Below are 18,985 nucleotides of genomic sequence, written 5' to 3'. Positions count from 1 at the left end.
GGCGACGTGTGCGTCGTGACGTCACCGCGCACGAGCGTCACGGCGCGCGCTGACGTCAAGGCTCGAGGCGCGCCACTGATTTAGGGTGGAGGATGAGGCGCTGCTTCGGCGGCGGCTTCGGAGTCGGTCTGTGCGATAAAAAGTTTTCTACGACCGCCGCACATTGTCGCCGCGCCAATTTCTCTCGCCGCAACTGGCATTTTTCTGTACGCACACAAATACGGACGAGCACTTCGCTCTGCGTGATTCCTAACTAACCCGAGCGCGCTAGTCGACCGCGCACTGGGTGGACCAGGCGGTTTTTAGTTTGCTCGCCATGGTGGACGTGGTGGTGATGACGGGGGAGGAGACGGAGGATGCCTCGACGATGACGACGGTGATGGTGGTGAACGGCAACAGCGTCGACGGTGATGTTGGCGGTGACGACGGTGACGACGGTCACGGCGGCCGTCGGCAGCGGCTTGCGGCATCTGCGCAGCGCAGAGGAGACTCGCCCGAAGTAGCTCAGCTCCAGGAGCTCGTAAAGAAACTCGAGCGGCAGAACGAGCAGCTGCGCCGGGCGAGAAGGACGGGCGCGAAAAGGCGGCAGATGAGCGACGATCACCGCCAACTCCTCGACTTCCAGCTCATCCACCAGCAGCGACAACCAAATGCTGAAGAGCACAGAGGTTGGATGGACCCCGCCGCCGCCGGATTAACTTCTCCGTTGCTAGGGCCGCCGTGCCGTGGTTGCGCGGACTTTCAGCCACTGTCACCCACGTCGCCCACGTCGCCGATGTCCTCGGGCCTCCAAAGTCCCACTTCAGACCTCCAGACCACCGTGATGCCTGATGCAGGATCGGGACGTCTCCACCACCGTCATCACCACCAACGTCACCACCGTCGACACCGTCAGCAACAGCAACAACAACAATTTGGGCCTTCGGACCATTATCCCGTGTCTTCAAACTTTCAGGTGGCCTCGGATCTGCAGTTGTCTTCGGATCTTCATCCCATTTCGCCGGATCTCCATGTGCCCTCAGATCGCCAAGTGTCCCCGAATCTGCATCCCATGTCCTTGGACCTTCATCCCATGCCCTCGCACCCCCACGTGTCTTTGCGCCATCAATCCGTTCCCACTGATCTTCGTGTGTCCTCAGACCTCCAGGTTTCTTCTCACCGGCAAGTCCATGCCGTCTCGTCGGATGGCCACGCCACTTTCGCAGACCCACAGCCACCAAGTTCAGTTCGAGTGGAGGAGACCTTGGTGGGGCCGGGAGGACACCGAGACGGAACCCTGAATACCGTGGCCTTAGTTGATCTTGAAGAGTGCGCACGCTGGCAAGATGAGAGCTGGCAAGTGCAAATTGCTCGTCTCTTCTGGCTGCTTCACTCGTGTAACAACATGGTCATCCAGTACTTTTCGTTTGAAAGTTACACTGTGTAACACTATACTGTATCTTCTACGTGACTTTATCCAGTACTTTTCATTTTAAAGTTACACTGTAACACTATACTGTATCTTCTACGTGACTTTACCGAAAGAACCAAGAATATGAATCCCTGCAGTCACGAAAGCTTTAAATCGAAATACAGTATAGTTTCGATTTAAAGCTTTCGTGACTGCAGGGATTCGTATTATTGTTTCTTTCGGTAAAGTCACGTAGAAGGGAAATAATAAAATAATATAAAATAAAAATTCTCACGACGTTTCGACTGGTGTGAAATCTGATGATGATTGCTTGTGTTGCAGTCGAAACGTGAGAATTTTTATTGTTTTATATTTATATTATTTTATTATTTCTCTTCCACGTGACTTTACCGAAAGAATCAAGAATACTATACTGTATTGTTATGCATGTTTATTTTTTACTGTACTTTCTGTAATGTTACCTCCACTCAGAACGTCTGTGAATCATGGATTTAGAACGAGGTTTCATCTTTATCAGATTTACATTTCTTGGTTTGCCTGCACTTTGCTGATCCATGCCTGTCTCCCGTCCGCTTCGCTGCTGCGAAATTATCCGACTCAACTTTTACGCGGTACATTTTCAGGCTAACAATAACACGTGTAGCAGTTTAATAATAATGAAAACATGTCTAAGCAAGCTGCTTAGGTATAGCTGTTTTCCTTACTCGGGAATGTGACTATTAAAGCAACTGTTAAGTATTAACAGAGCCCATTTTCCACACAGATAATTTTAGGTTAAGTGAGCCAGTATATTTAAGCCTTGGTGCTATCATTAAGTAATATCAGTACCATCAATGATGCAAAGTTTATCAAGTAATTTCCTTCAACCTGCACTAATCTGGGGTCATTAGTGCACTTTTTACATCAATAGCTATTCTTTTTTTCTTATCCACTTAGCCGTTGGCACTCTCCCATCCGTCATCCTTTCAGGCCTTTTTGAGTTTGCAGAATGCATTAGCAGGTTTGTTTAATGCTGCCAGGGAAAGAATAAACTGTTTAGTTTTTATGTCTCCAGATAACCTTCCAGCGCCCACCACAATCCCACCCCAAGCTCATTGATTTCTTTCCCCCCCTTCCCCTGGGGTGCGCTCCTTCCTGCCCGCAGGCTGTACACGTCTTCTCGCCAATGCAGCACCTCTGACGGGACGACGCCGAGCTGGTACGAGTGGAGCCGTCAAGTCCTGGACAACCCGAGCCCCGAGATGGAGGCGGCTCGCCGCTCCCTCATGTCGCGCCTCAGCAGCACAATGCTTGGTATGGGGTGCAGCACTTACCCACTTGGCCCGCAAAGCGAGCAACCCTCGAACTAAGGGCAAGGAGATGCCTATGGTCGTGTGGTATGAGTCTTTAGTCTTAAGATTCATATCACACCATCATACAGACTCGGCTATATATTCTTCTTTCATATGGATTAATAGCAGAAGATTAAGAAGAAGACTTGGCTGTACGTATATTACAAAAATACATTTCATAGCCTCTAGGTTTAAGGTCGCAGAACCGTGGCTGAAGTTATTATAGGGATCACTTGCAGATTTAAAGAGCAAGAAGATGCAGGAGCTGCTGCGACGTGAATATGTAAGTCTTCTGGGTTGTCTGGTGATTATAAATAGACTAAATTAAAAATAACATTCTTTTTATAACCCCTAAATTAAGGTGGCAAGTGCCATTGCTCAAATAATTTAAGAGGGCACCTGCAGCTATGAGCAAGTGGATACGGAGGGTAGTGCGCCAAGAATCTAGTCTACAGGCTTGGCTGGTGATTAAAGACGGACTATAGATGTCGGTTTAATCTGCCATGACTCAAATAATCTTCAGGGGTACCTGCCTGTGATCAAATTTACTCCGCCACCTCTACCCGCAGCACTCATAAGATTTTTATCCCTGCTTACTCTGCTCTTCCCCTATAGTCGGTGTTCTTAGCTTTAAGGAAAAGCGTATTGACAGATGATACGAGCATATCGTTTTCTTGCATAATGTCATTATCAATCTCTTAAGCATGTCAATCAAGTGAAATGTCCTGTTGCAAATATGGCCAAGAATCAATGTGAATTTTGATATCAGCACTGGGATACCACTTTAGTGTGCTGTATGGTTTTGAGATTCGTTTAGCACATTTGGGACCCACTCTTAGCCACATAAGGGGAATTGCAGGATATATGATAGTTTAAAACGGTAGCAGGACTGTGGGGTGGGTAGCGTGGTGATGCAGTGGTTAGTGCATTGTGCTACAAGCCCGGGAACCTAGATTTGATTTCCAGCCAAAGCTGACATCAGTGGAAAGGGATACCTGAAATAGTACTGGGCCTTCCCTTCACCATTCGCACTCACCTACGTGGGGAAATTTGGTCACATAACCCACGTAACTGACACGGCGTAGGATGACCTTTCTTCCAGCAGTGGATTGACAAAGGACTCTCAACCATACAACATGGCTGTATGTTTGCACACATTATATACACATCACACAATTTCCCATTTGTTTCTCCCGCAATTTCACCTTATTTTACATTTCACCCACAATATACAGTGCCTTTTATATGGTACGAAACTGCCAGTGTGGCACAGAAGGGAACACTGGTGAATAGATATTGTGGCCATCACTGCTATAGCATGATCATAAAAGGCAGTGTTTTGTGCTGGCACAAACACGCGACACAAAACTCTTGTTTCAGCCAAATGGTCAAAAGGGGCCACGGGATGCGAGCAGTTTCTGGAATTTGGCAGCCATAGTGGAAGCGCAGTAGAGCCCCATTGTGCCTTGACCGATTAGGTCCGTGGCCCCGTCCCATGTTCTTGCTGTCCTGTAGGCAGTTCCACAGTGTTCCTTTTATGTACAGCTTGGCCTAAACTGTGGAAGGTCAGTGACAGCAGTTATGCATGCCACTTTGTGGCATTGCGTGATTGAAAGTCATAAATATGCTTGCACGATACAGCAATAACGTTTTTCCCGATATGACAGATATGATATAAAATTTCATAATGATTATTGCCGTATCAATATCCCACTACTTTGTAATTGTAATTTAACTTTTTATTCGATAATATGTATGCTTTTCTGCATTTCCAGGACACATATGAATTACTTATGTTATTTAACTGCAGTTCAGTACAACCTGCCATAAGTCTTCTAAACGTTGGAAACTTACAATCTATAATGCTTACAGGGCAGTGCCGTCAGCCATGCAAGGAACAGTTGAGTAGTTAATTAAATTATGGAGATGACGATATCACGTTAACTGCCATGCTGTCAATGACTCCAGAAAACATTTTACAAGGTGGTCATTAAATGGATATCTGTTATTTACAATTTGAATAGTTTATTTTGTGATTTAATATTTTTTCAATCGCAGAATATTTAAGAAACACGATGAGCAACGGTAATCAGGATTTAGCAATATTTAACTAAACAGAAAATAGAATTATTATGGATATTATCATGTACAATGAACTATTATATCGCGGTAGCCCTAGTAATAACCTTGTATGTTTATGAAGATATGTTAATGCCAACTTTTCAGTTATTGGCAGATGTGGGTACATAGCATCTTGCACAGCTTTGAAGTTCTGGCATGCAGCGTTAATATTTCCATGAAATCAACATCTACCTCGTGCATGCAGCAACTGAAGCTGAATGCATTCAATTTGATCCACTTTCGTGTATGGTGAAATCACCCTGAAATCACCCTGAATGCACCCGATCATGTCAAAACGTGGAAACTAATCAGAGTTCAGCCTGATTAGTACTTGAATTGGAGACTCCCTGGAAATACCAGGTGTTGTAGGCTTGGGCTTCATGTTGACCAGGAGATGGCAGTGCAAAAATGAGTACACCAGTCAATCGGCAGGTCACGTGTGGTGGGGTAAAGTGGGTACTGCCACCTTTTCCAAGATGTCTGGCCAGTGTGAAAGAGTACGCCAAATCCCCTCTTGAGGGGCTCCCGAGAGCTCCCTCTAGTGGAGGCCCTTTCCCCAGAAGTGGCATGAGCAAGCAATTGTAGAGCTGCATCTTTTTTTACTTGTCTGAGCTATGGCTACGAGCTTGGGCAGGCTCTGACAAGTTTGGTGGTCATTCATATTAATTTCGCGTGCGCATTTGTGCCGAGCCAGGCCACAGATGCATCATTTGCAGAATGCAGTGTCCTCAAACCCGCTAAGCTTGGTTAGCGGACAGTTCTTAAACAATGCGTCATCCTCTTGTCTTGTACCACAGCTGCAGTTCAGGTTGTCGTATCGGCCCCACCTGTGCAGGCTTGATGCACACAGGCCTTGGCCAGTTCAGAACCTGTTGAGCAGGGCCCAGTCACGGTGGGCGGACCGTAGCGTCGTCCACCACGGGGAATTGGTTCCTTGTTGATGATGAGCCACTCCTCACACCACAATGACTCTGCTGACACATCCTTGCATGGCATATTGGCCCACAGTGGGTGCCGTGATGACAGACGGAGAGTAGGCGGGCAAAAGATGTTTGATGTCAGCGGAAGACTTAGGTTGGCGCAAATCTTCTCCAGTAGCTCGCCAGTGGCATTCTCCGGACGGATGTGTGGATTTGCTCAGAACTGGAATCCAATAGAGTAGTCTGTCGAAGAGCTGCTGAGATGATGAGCATTATCTAATGTAAATTCTTGTCAACAAGCTTTGTGTGCGAGTGCACACCAAGATTGTAATTTCTATAATGGCTAATAAGTGTCTGAAGCCACATAGACACTACAAACTATTACGTGATATAATATTGCCCAAAAAAAACCTACTCCTTATAAATATTGCCTTGGTGTCAGTGCGTGCAACATTATTTGAAAATCCTATTATCTGAAATATTTACCGGGTGTGCAGGGTGGTGCATGACCCTTATCCAGTACATTGGAAGCAGGGGTCAGTGCATCCTATAGATTTTGTAAACTCTAAAACCTGCTGAGCTGTGTGATAAGATGGCAGTAGAGATATGTTTGTGCACCTGTTGGTGTAAATCTTTCAGCTTCATTCCCTTAGTTGTGTGGGTTTTCTTTGGGTACTCTGGTTTGTTCTGACATGCTAAAACGCTTCTCATAAAGGAATAGGCCAAATATTTCAATGCAGGACTCTCCTGAAAATCCACAAGTCTTGATACACCTTGAGGCTTTCACAGCTACGTACATGGAATCCTACACATCGTGTGTGATTAGTCAAACAATACAAATGTGTCCAGTGGAGTCTTAAGTACTAAACCTGGTGTTTACAAATGGCTATACATAATGTATTGTTTGTAATCGTGTCTTTTGGTTCGACCAGTTTGTGTCTACTGTACGACACACGTACAAAAGGGGAGTGACACGCGATACGCCCAACTCGGATTCATCCACGACGGGACACTCATAGATTTCCTGCAGGGGATTTAGCTAAATCGCAGGCTACCTGCCAAGCCCATACACCTGCATTTCAAAACCCTACAGCCATATCACAAAGCGCTCAGACAGGAACCGGCACGATCAGTTTGCGAGTTCAGGGATTTTTAGGCAATGTTTTTTTTCACCCCCCTCCAGCCCCACCCCCCCCCAACTTGAATTGTGCTTTATATGTGTGGTTTTTGTTGTAGCTAATACACTACATGCACAATTTAGATTAATAGTGAAAAGAATTGGTGCCAGAATGATAGATTATAACAAATAAGTTGCGTGTTGTTTTTAAGTTGGTTGTGCTTTTCCTATAATTTCACGGTGTGTTTCCTGTGCTTGCAAGAGAAGCGAGCGATGCTGAAAGTTCCATAACACGTTTTTGCCTGCTGTATAATTTACGCTCGCGTGCCTACGTTTTTTTTCCTCTTTCTTCCCTCGGGCTTTGCTCTGTATATTTATACAAAATGGAGCAGTCCAGCTGTCCGTTGAGAAACGTAAACAAAAGGATGTAAATTGTCCCCAACGTGTGCCGCCTTGGGTATTTTGGTTAAAAACATTTTTGCCCGATGGCGTAAGGCGTGCACTTATTGGGAACACGCCGGATAAGCAATGGAACGACACGTGGGTTTCACGGCCGTAACGGTGTTGTTTTGTTTCCTGACCATGTTTTGCAGGGAGCAGAAATAGGATGCACCGAGTGAGCGGCTGTAATCGGCAGTACACCATGGTGGGCTGCGGGGGCGAGAGCCCCAAAGGAGCTAACCTCACCTTGCCATCTTCCGCGCCGCAACTGGGGCGACATCGGCGAGCCGCTGTGGATGGTAATGGGGTCATACGTGTGCTGATGGCTTTGCAGTATTGACTGAGGCTAAAGTGGCGTCGAGTTTCAGAGAACACTGTGGGATGCAGCTGCTTGTCTTTGCAGTCTGCATTTAGATCGATCTTGAGTTTCAATAAGAATGTTATTTATCCAGGAAAGCTGCAATGAGGCTCATAATGCTTCTCAGGAGGGTTCTACTTTGGGGTGTTTTGCTAAATGTTTTTTTTAGCATTTATGTTCATACAGAAGGAAATTGATTACCCTGAGGAATTGTACGTGTCTGAGATGGTATTGCTGTTCCATGGCCACCTTGCAGTATAGCAGGTTTCGAAGTTTTATAAATCTAAAGTTCCAGATTAAGTTTGCACCACCGCACCTGGTGGTGATGCATGATGCCGTCACTCCAACCAGAGGTTGGCTGATTTATTGTTGCTATTCCAGTGTTTATTATAAGTCACAATGCAGTTTGTAATTGTGGCCTATGCATTTACTGTTTAAATGTAATGTATAGGTTTGTAAAGGTTACATTTGAATAAGAAAGTAAGTATATTCAAGAATATCAGGCAATATTAATCGCTCATTTGGTGACAGGAGTGAATGGTTTGCATTTTGCATACATATTTATTGGTATAAAAGTCTTAAACAGTACAAATGGGAAAGCAGCTGATAAAACTGATGAGTGATAGCTTGTCGAGGAAATGAAGACCTATAGTTTGAACTATAATAGTTATGGAGTCGGAGGTACAGGAGATAAAGAAAGGGAGTTCCAGACAGTGCGAGCAGCTGAGGATAATAAACAACGTAAATAATCACATCGCAATGAAACGTGTGAGAACACCTTGTCATCTTGTTTTTAACCTCGATTCTGCTTGTAGCTCAACTTTGCAATATGCTTATCTTTGAGATATTTTCTTCTCCACTTGGTTATCACTAAAGAATATAGACTGCTTCGGGTATATTCTTGGTTCTTTCGGTAAGTCACGTAGAAGGGAAATAATAAAATAATAAAAATATAAAACAACGCTTCAGGTACGTTTTATTTATGGCAAAATGGCTTTCAGTGGAGCTGACATTATCTTTTTCTTTCACAGATTGTGACTTGGACCATGTGACAAGGCGGTACAGCACTCCGCTAAATACATTCGGAAGCCCTGAGATTAAAAGCTCAAAGGGGCCAGACTATGAAACACCTTTGAAAATGATGCAGCTTATGAACGGAACCCAGATTCTGGATGGTGATGACTCTTGTATGGATTCCCGCCCAAGTAACATCTCTGAACTCCGACTAATGATCTGGCTTAAGGAGCAGAGTGAGTACTTTGAGATTCTACGTCTATTTTGAGCAACTGTTATCCAGCAGTCAACGCTTTTACCACTGGGCCAGTATGTACATGGTCGATGGCTTATTGTTTGATAATTTAAGCATGTCCTTTTTAGAAAAATAGATGTTGAAATTCCTGTGGTATGTCACAAGAGTATCATTGTGTGGCAGTGTAACTATATAAATTTCAAGTTATAAAATTATCTGGAGCTCAATGGTTTGAACAAAAATGTTTGTTTTATTCAGGCGTGTATGGAGGGTGTGCCCTGAACTTAAACAGTAAGGCACGTTGATCGATTTGCTGTCGTGGAAGTGTGCAACATTGAATTACCCATGTCGTGCATAAAAATATAGTGAAACTTTGTCTTTTCATGTCACAACATTAAGTTCTAAATCTGTGTAATTGATTAAACAGGCGAGATAGTCATTTTCTTTTGTTAAATATGTAATGTCATCATTATTTGGAAGTCATACAAAGTTTTTTTGGCTGGCATGTGGGTGGTCAAGTGTACAGGGCTCACGTGACCCACGTCCCACTGCGTTCAGCCGGGGTCATGCGTGCTATGTCACACCTGCCCTCCATCCACCCTCGAAAACATGTTAACATGGTGTTTTTGCATATTATTTTGTACTAATTGGAATTTCCTGTTTTTGTTAACAGTAGTTTTTTAAACAAGTTTAATTATCTTTAATTTGTAACTGTTCCATATGTATTTTATGTATTTCTGCATTATTTTCTTACAATCTGTTTCATGTTGTTGCTGTATTTCTTTAAACACAGGTGACCCTTAAAAAAGAGACACCTGGTCCCATTGGATTCCTATCTGACTATGAATTAAATGCATCTTATCTTTTGCTTGCAGAGCTGCAACAGCAAGAATTTGGGTCCTCGCTCAATGAGATGTCCCCGCCCATGTACTCTCCCGACATTCTCAAGCAGTGCATCCAGGTGTGCGGCTTTGACACAACATGCATCTGCAGTTTGGAGACAACCATGCTCGCAGAGACTGCCGCAGACCTTTCCTCGTGCCAGGGTTTCCTCCAGTCGGAGGCGACCGCCGATCCTCGAACAGGAGACCCGCCCGCTTCGCCGCCGCTGCCATGTGGGCCTCGTGTGGCGGATGAGCGTCAGGACGGGGACGGCTCGTCTGTGTCGGGGCCCGCAGATTCGCCGGGGCGACTCCGAGCACCACTTCTTCACGACCTCACCCCCTTCAGCGACCAGGAGGAGGAAGAGGACACCTGCGGTCCTTTCTCACCTTGCACGGACGATGTCGATTCTTCGAGAGGAAGCCGGCGAGAATCCCCAAGTGACCACCTCCCGAGCAAAGCGTCCCGGCTTCAGCCGCCCTTACGTCTGCGTGCACCGCAAAGCCTCCGGACAGACGGTAACATAAGCCGAGTTTGGTTTGCTTACCCAGTGATGTAATGTTGACAGAACGCAAAGGTCGAGTGCGGCTAATTTGAATGTTCACAACTAAAGATCATGGAAACATGCAATACAGATCAGAGAGTAGAGCAGTTGCCCATGAGTTTATATTGTAGCAAGTGATCACTCAACCCACCGTATATCTGGGTTGAGAAAAATTAGCAGCCTTTAATTGTCAAGCAGTTGTTTCCTTATGGAGACTGATCCCAGACCAAATGTGGAATTTTTGCCACTAGCCTTGTGAGTCACTTTCACGAATAAAATGATGCATTGCAATACGGTGTGCCTTTTCCTTTCATTGTATACTTACTGTACCGTGAATGTATATAATTGTCAAAAAAGAAAGTATACATATATTAGGAGTGCGAAAAAAATATATATGCATAGAACAAGCTGTGCATTACAAACATGTATTTAACTTGGATTTAAGTACATGTATGCATTGTTTGCATTAATTTATCTGGGGCAAGTTGAATCCTGAAAATCACAGCTGACATTAATGAGTGCTTGCAGTCAAAGTGGATAAACAATCTCCTGGCAACTGGCATAGTATGCATCAAGGAAGCAGTGTTGAATAATGTTTTAAAGTGTTCACTTATACATGTTCAGGATGCATCTTCATGCTACAGTGTACAGCATCAAAAACGTACAACATTGACGTGAAAGCAATATTTGAAGAAAAAAACACGTTTAAAAAAAAAAGCATTGTATAAATAATAATAATTTACAGTGCTTTTTCAATACGTTGCTGAATGAAGGCCGCCTCTCACTCCTGTCATGCTAGTTATTTGACCGTACTTCATGCTGGTCAGTGAGGATTTGCTTAAGATGTAGTGCCCAAAACCGGTTCAGATATCACTTTCCATTGATGTTTAGCTGTGGCCAGGAATTCATTTCAGATTACCCGGTTCATACTGCAGTGCGTGAACCACTTGTGTCATGCTCCCCTGTATACTATGCACCAGACACAATACAATTTCATCTCAGGATGATGTATAATTATTGCAATTTAGGGTCATGATTCGATTGTGGTGAATGTTGGTGCCTCTTGGCTGCAGATGATGACGCGAGTTCAATTCATATAACATTCACATGCAAAAACATCAACTTTTATGCACTCTATACAGTTAATATATCGCGAGCTAAAGAATGTAAATCGATGCATCGTTCCACCCTGTATACAATCTTGTACAATTAAAGCGTTATTGAAATTTTTTATCTGCATTATTACATGTGTATGGTTTGTAGGCTTGCAGCAGAGGAGCAGACATTTAATGGTGGAGCCAGGGAGGGTGGCTTCCGGTCTCTCTCAGCCCCAGGCGGTGGTGCGGGGTACAGCGGTACCCCAAGGCTCTCAGCAGCGTCGAGTAGATGTGCCTGGTGCGGGACAAGCCAAAGGCCTGGCGACGGGTACGTGAGGTCGTTGGCACCATCTTTACATGCTTTTAAAAAGTGATATATTCTCTACTACATATATATATCAGTGGCATAGTAAATATGCCTTCACATTCCATTTAATCCTAATCAAACAGTGGTCTTAAAACAATCTGAAGCTAGAAACTAACCTGCATACGAGTTGTAAATCAAACTACTTGTCCTGAACATATTCCTAGCTATAACCCATGGCCTTATCTTAACCCCTAATAGTATCTGTGCCATTAACCAAAGCCAGGTATGGGCATGCTTACAATTTTGAACTCTGTTAAATATCACGACATCAGTGAATACACCGTTCTCAGATAGTAATTGTTTTGTGTTTCCAGCACCTTCGTCCTCCAATGGGCTGCCAGCGGTCACTAGCCCAGGCCAAAATGTCCGGCTGGCGAACACGAACGTGGGTCGCGCAGCGGAAACGAGGCCCCGCACTGTTGCGACGAACAAGCAGCCGGCGCCGCAGCCAAGGGCAGCGAGCGGTCCCACCACACCTGCTCGGTCGCGCCTCATGCAGGGACAGAGGCCGAAAGTGGGATCGCCTAGACACGGCCAAATCAATGCCAGCCCAAGTATGCAATGCTCACTCTTCAAATGTTGGTCTTTACCATCATTGTATCATTCAGATCTCACAAAGTGGTGCAGCCCTCCATGTTGGAGCCCATGGCAGTGAACATCTTTGTTCGAAAAGTACTTGCGAGAGCCATTCAAGTGACCTTTGCTCTACACAGCATGAGGCAGAACTTTCTTCCTACCTGACCTGCGACATAGATTAATGTTCGTTGCATGGCAGTCAAACAAATCTCTAAAATATTATAGAAACAAATTTACCGTGATGGTTGTACAGTCTTTGGTGACCAGGCGGAGACTGTCAACTCATTACACTTGAGATCAGGCAGATGCTTGGATTCGAACCCAGGATCTCAGCGGTGCCAGCTCAACGCTCTGATCTCTGAACCACCCAGGGAGCTCGTGACACAACACGCAATCTCTGCATTCTCCTGGGCACCAATTTCGAATGTGCTGCTCTATACACTGCTTTTTTGGCCCATATGGTATCTGGTTAGTTTAAATAGGCTTGTGTTTGCCCACCATCGCAGCTGCTTTGGCTATTTTGCATAAGGAAGAGTGTGGTAACTTGACTTGTCTGCTCTCTGTTGCACAGTGCTCTGGCTTGTTGATGCATTTTAAGTGGGGTTATACAATGTAAAGGTTACATGTACATGCCTGCAGGCATGAAAACATGAAATGTGCTATACTGCATTTTTCTTTGGGTAGGGAACCTTTTAAAAAGGTGATAGTTCAGAGGTCACTTTTGTATCTTGTTGAAAGCTTTGAGCCTGCCTAGGCCAACACATTATTTGAACCCAAAAGAGAAAAAGGATTTTCATTTAATGCAAAAACTGCATAAGATTAGTTTTCTTTTTCAGTTTTTTTATATTTGTCCTTTCCCATTCTATGTCACCTTATAGATGATACGCATGTGAGCATGCCAAACCTGAACAGCACTATCGTGCGGCCGGCTCTTGCAGTTGTAAAAAACAGCCTCAGCCTGGAGTCCAATCTTCAGGATCCAGCTACAGATGCGTCTCTTCGCTGTAAAACCAAAACAGGTATCATCCCATCGTGTTTTGCAGCTTTTGACGTTGAATCCTCCCATGTTATGACACATTTGGCATTGTTTCTCATGAAACAATGATAGCTGTTTGTGAAATCGGATAGTTCTAAATTTAAAACATTGCCTAGAAACTGGAGGAACATGCAACCCAAAAAATGTACCTAATAGTAGTTGAAGAAACGTTCCCAGGCTGTGTCCTTAATTTAAACGTCTGACAGAAACTTGGGGCTTATTTAAAGAGATAAAAACACTTTAAAGTTACTGTCAGGCAAGTCATTTTGGAACATGAGTGATATCACTGTCATGCATTTTATTGTCAGTGCAGTGACATCACCATGGTGCTATTTTTGAACCCCCGACCGATGTTAAAGTCTTTATTTTCTCATTAACAAAGATTCAAACTCATGGGACAGCCCAGTGCACACAGCTATTTGATTTTTGTGGGTTGTATCTCAAATGAACATTGTTGCAAAATATCGTAATAAGCTTTCATACTCTGCTGCTTTACCCCTTCCCGTTCCGATGACATACGTTTACGTCATCGGTTTTTCTTCCGATTCCGTTCCGATGACGTAAGTGTACATCGTCAAAATGAAACTGGAAGAAAAAATAACGTAACTTTATCGGTACCGAGGCTCCCACAAGGCCATGCGGGGAGGGCGTGTGGCACAGTTTGGCGTCAGCTATCGTAGAGTGCGGTCGTGTGCCTACAGTTATATGCGGTGAGTGCATTGCCTGTAAAAACAACAACGATATGCCTCTCTAAATTAAATTAACGCTGGGCCGCTTGCCGCTTGCATGTTTCGAGATTCATTGGTGAACTAGAACCCACCCTGCAACTTGCAGATGTCTCGGAAAGGGTTAAGGACGACGTTTTGTTGAAGTGACATCTTTGTGCCGTAATAATTTTTTCACAGGCTCGTCGAGGCTGCGTCTGCCGACGTCGACTTCCCAGTCGAGGCTGCCGTGCAAAACGACGCCACCTCCCGCCGCGTCCGGAGCGAGCTATCGGACGACCTCCCAGTCGAGCAGTCCCGGCACTACTCAGGGCGGCCAAACCGGTTGTACCACCACGCACAAAGTGCCCTCGCCTGGAACCCCGAAACCCCGTTCCCGCCTGGTAGTTCCGAGCGGGTCCCCGTCGTCGGGAGTAGGAGCCGGCGACAGGATTGGTGGCACCCGGGCGGCAAGCACCAGCTCGTTGGGCAAGAGTGCGCTGCCGAAGCCGGCGGCAAGCAAGACCAGCCCTAACACCCAGCCGTGTACTGCGGTGCCTCGCAGCAAGCTGGCACAGCCAACTCAGAGGTGAATATGTACCATGTACTTAAATGTTATGCTGTTTAATTGCACAGTTAACGTTGCATCGATGAACAGCCATTCTGTGGGTCATGTTACTTGCGGTGAATTGTGGGTATTAGAATTAAGCTTTATGCAAATTATAATAAAATGGCCTTTATTACATTGCAAACAAAAATTTACATAGAGGAACAAGGGAGCTGTGCAAGTGCTTTATGCTGCTTGCGATGTCTCATGCTACTTGGAGTCTTGCGTTTACAATGAATTGTAAAAATCATAAACATAGTTTGATGTGACATAGGAAACTTGTTGTGACACACAGTTCCGAAATGCATTGGTTGTGAAGGTTTTTTTTTTATCATTCATGGACTTAATGGCAGAACCCTTTTTACTCGCTACAAATCATGGGACTTTTAAATTGCTATATTCTTAGTTTCGGTAAAGTCACGTAGATAGAAAACTAAAACTAAATTTTTTTTTAAATAAATAAATACATTTAATAATAATAAAAAACGCGATAAAAATAATACAATGCAGTTAAAATTTATATTTTAATTTAATTTTTTAAACTTAATTTTACTATTTTTATTGTGTGTTTTATTATTCTTACTTTAATGATGTATTTAAATTTTATTTTATTATTTTTATTTTTTGTTTTCTATCTACGTGACTTTACCGAAAGAACCAAGAATATGAATTCCTGCAGTCACGAAAGTTTTAAGTCAACATTTTTAATTGCTATTTTGTAAATGCTACACGTGCTGGTAATTTACATTTCCATCTTTCAAAACTATTAGACGTCCGGAGCTTCAATTTGTAGATGTTGACAAAAGTAATGTCAAGCATCATTAATTTGATATGTAAATTTTGGACATTGTTTTTTCCCCCACAGGTCCCTACAAATGCAAAGGTCTTTCGGGGTGTTAAAGGATGCTTCATGCAGAGTCAACTACTAATGAAGGATATGTAGCAATCCCAGCATATACAGATATCTATTGACTTATAGGAGGTCTGCATGTGAGATTATGAGTGTTAACTAGTGCCATTCATCATACCTTTCTCAAATTACAGCCACCATATTCAGATTATATACCTCTTAAATATGTGGATGCCCATACATAATTGGGTTTTGACTTGTTTTATAAAAAACAAATGTTATTCAAGTTGATAGGTTTTTGACTTTTTTGAACCACTGTAGATGTGCATAATTTACTGACATGCACGTACACTACTTAAGCATTCATTTATTAATCACCTTGCTTTGCAAAGAAGACCTTCATAGTTTCTTTGCGTGCTTTTGCACACGTGCTTAAAATGATTTTAAATGTATGTGCGGTGTATTTTGCAATCACACCTGCAAAGTGGCACTCGGAGGGATTTTAATAATGCTGTTGTACTTTGTGTTTTCTTCTTGTAACTTGCTAACCTTTATTGTGCCTAAACTCAGTACGCTAACCTTTATTCAGTCTTCGCGTGTACGTGGTAATTGTTTTTTTGACTATATATACTAATGGAACTGGATATCGTAGCAGGTTTAGTAATTTAATATATGCACATATCCAAAGTATAATTTACATAAGCTACCTTGTGAAAAGAGGTCACATTTTTTCAATTTTATAAGCTTAGTTTTTTTTCTCCCGATTAATATTATTCAGGTCTATTTATTGTAAACTAAAGCCAGGAGTATATATAAATGTTCCCGAATAAATTCTGGGCACGCAGGTCTTGTTGTTAAATGTGTAGAGGATAGGTTAATATTTCCGTTATAAACCAATGATGGCATTACAGATACGCTTTCGTAGAAGAAGTGGGATGTGTTTGTTGAGGGTATGGGGGACGTGTTGTGTGGCTGTTGAAATGGGACTGGAGTAATTTGGAAGGAAAATGGAAGGGTTACGGATTGTCATATAAGACAGACAGCTAGGAAAAAACGATTTTAAGTGGCTCACTGGTACGGTTGCCCAATCATTTGTGCTAGTTAACATTTGCTTTGCAAGTACATGGGTACAGAGTAAAATTTTTACCAGCTCTGCGAAGAGGATAATCATATTTGTCATGTTAATGTTCATGAATTTGCAGCCCTACCGTTGGAACTTTGTGTGTTAAATGCAGTGGTCTGTGGCTTCAACAAGGTACAACCTTCACTGGTGTTTACACAATGATACTACTAATATTGCACTACATAGCATTCAGTACCAGCAAATCCCATTGCATGCCATAATGTTATGCTTAACTGACTTCTTTAGAAAGACTGTTACTAAATCCTGTTACAGAGGGGAATGTTTAAGTTCTGCTGTAAGCACTTGTGGCATATGTTTTGTACGTATATTTTACAAATGATAAACATTGCATAGCATGAATGCACCCAAAAGCCCCGAATGCAGCACTTACTACTTACTATATGGCAGCCTTGAAGGGTCGTCTGTACAATTTTTTTTGACTTGCTGAACTTTCTCAGGCCAATTGTTCACCAAAGTTGTGCTTGTCTTAGGTTCTTTGGTCACTTTCCAAGACAATCAAATACAGAGGTATGGTGGACTTGGTAGGAACTTGGCATGCAATGATTCATCAATATAGTATATCAATTAAAGTGAGTTATTTTGCCCATGATGCATGCATAAAATTGCACTTGTCTGAATCCATTGAAATGTATGCAAATTATATGTAAATGATACGAGTAATGTTACTTTTAGGCTAATGGAGCAAAGGAGGAACCATTCTTGAATCAAACCCCAAACCCTGCCTGAATCGTGACGATGTATTGAACCACTCGGGAGATGAATCCTAACATGCCTAGTAGGTATCCTGCTGATAAAAACCATAGTTTGCATTTTTACAAAGGAATATTTCAGATGTTGCCTTAATTATTGAACAGTAGTCATGCTCTTTAACTAAATTTTAGTTCGTTTATTTGAGCAGCATGGCTGGCAGGGAGAATTGTCTATGCACGTGTTTTGTGTTAACGTAATCTGAGCTTTGAATGCTGTCGGGTTCATCATGGTTCTGGTGATATTGTTAATGCCATTTAATGAAAAAGTTGGCGTATCTAGCGATATTTATATATGCCATTTTATGAACAATACATTAAATGCATTTGAGATTCATGTTTATATTTTTTATTTTGGGCGTGACAAAATCGCTTGACCAACCTGGGGGGTATTGTTCGTTGTTTATGTTGTCCTTTGTTTAATAAACATTTTGAGTTTAAACTTACAATACATTTATTCAACTGACCATTTATATGCTCTTGATTCCTAATGTTAATATCCGCAGCAGCAATGCTTTATCCACTGCTGTATGAAGGCTGCGGCCATCCATGTCTTCTCGCAATGTGTCCTTCCCAATCCCGTTTTACTTATGTCAATATGATCCATATATTTTGCGTCAGTTCTTTTCAACGTCTTGATACTGGCAAAAAGGTCCCATTGATGTAACTGCTCAACTCGAGCTATTCATACTTTGATACTTGTGTCGTGAGCGACTTCCGAGAAACATCGAGTAGAAAGAAGGCTTCTTGTTTATTAAGAGCACACTGGGCGATACATTACGTAACGCAGCTACACATAGGCGATCCTAACACATTAGCCCATCTCCGGCATACGCTACGCTAGCTGTCCAACTAGCGCAGCGATGGCGATTGAGAGGGTCTTAAGGAAGAACAGCCACGTGGTCGGGGACGAAGAGATGACAACAAGCAGCGACGCAGCCAGGACCCGCAACAGCACCCGAACCTCTGGTTCGGCAACCCTGATATGCGCCCCGGCGTGGCCAAGCCCCGCCTCTGGCCACGCCCCCTTCCAGAACCTTCGAGCAGGTTCCTGGAGCCTCTGGACTAACTCCGCCTTTCACCCAGATACGCCCCCCTTATAATAAGGCATTACATAATACCCCCGTAACCGCAATTACCCCTTCAGGCCGATAGGTGTCACCCTGTCATTAGACTTGCATTGCCTTTTGGCGTTCTCTGGTCTAACACTGGTGAGACAAGGCCATCAAGAAGGCTGTCTTTGGTGTAGGCCAATCAGTTTCAAAGACGATGCATACAATATCAGAGCCTATTTGCATATTTTATCACAAGTATGTGTGATTAATGTAGACTTTGATGTCTTGAAATAGATATCTATTTGGTGTTTGAACATCATAACGCCTGTTTTATTGCCAGAAAGGGCAATTATTGACTAGACCGCAATTAAAATGATTCAATGCAATTCATGAAATGTAGAAGTACCTGTATAATAATTTACAGTCCTC

The 18,985-nt window shown here is 43.3% G+C and overlaps 1 protein-coding gene across 2 annotated transcripts; it reads left to right on the top strand.

Moving 5' to 3' along the window:
- LOC144936198 (uncharacterized) lies at window positions 1-17,944 on the top strand. Of its 2 annotated transcripts, XM_078863171.1 has the most exons (10): window positions 1-1,335; window positions 2,556-2,704; window positions 7,494-7,640; window positions 8,731-8,949; window positions 9,824-10,348; window positions 11,638-11,799; window positions 12,153-12,392; window positions 13,293-13,433; window positions 14,356-14,743; window positions 15,627-17,944. In XM_078863171.1, exons 1-10 carry the CDS (start codon window positions 317-319, stop codon window positions 15,688-15,690), a joined length of 3,054 nt encoding a protein of 1,017 aa, XP_078719297.1. In that variant the 5' UTR covers window positions 1-316; the 3' UTR covers window positions 15,691-17,944. The 2 variants fall into 2 exon arrangements, with proteins under 2 accessions (XP_078719297.1, XP_078719298.1); XM_078863172.1 differs by lacking the exon at window positions 13,293-13,433.
- The last annotated feature ends 1,041 nt before the right edge of the window (window positions 17,945-18,985 follow it).

The sequence above is a fragment of the Lampetra fluviatilis genome, chromosome 15, assembly GCF_964198595.1.
Source record: "Lampetra fluviatilis chromosome 15, kcLamFluv1.1, whole genome shotgun sequence".
NCBI lineage: Eukaryota > Metazoa > Chordata > Hyperoartia > Petromyzontiformes > Petromyzontidae > Lampetra > Lampetra fluviatilis.
Note: the sequence above shows the minus strand (reverse complement) of the source record. Positions and strands in the feature narration are given on the sequence as shown.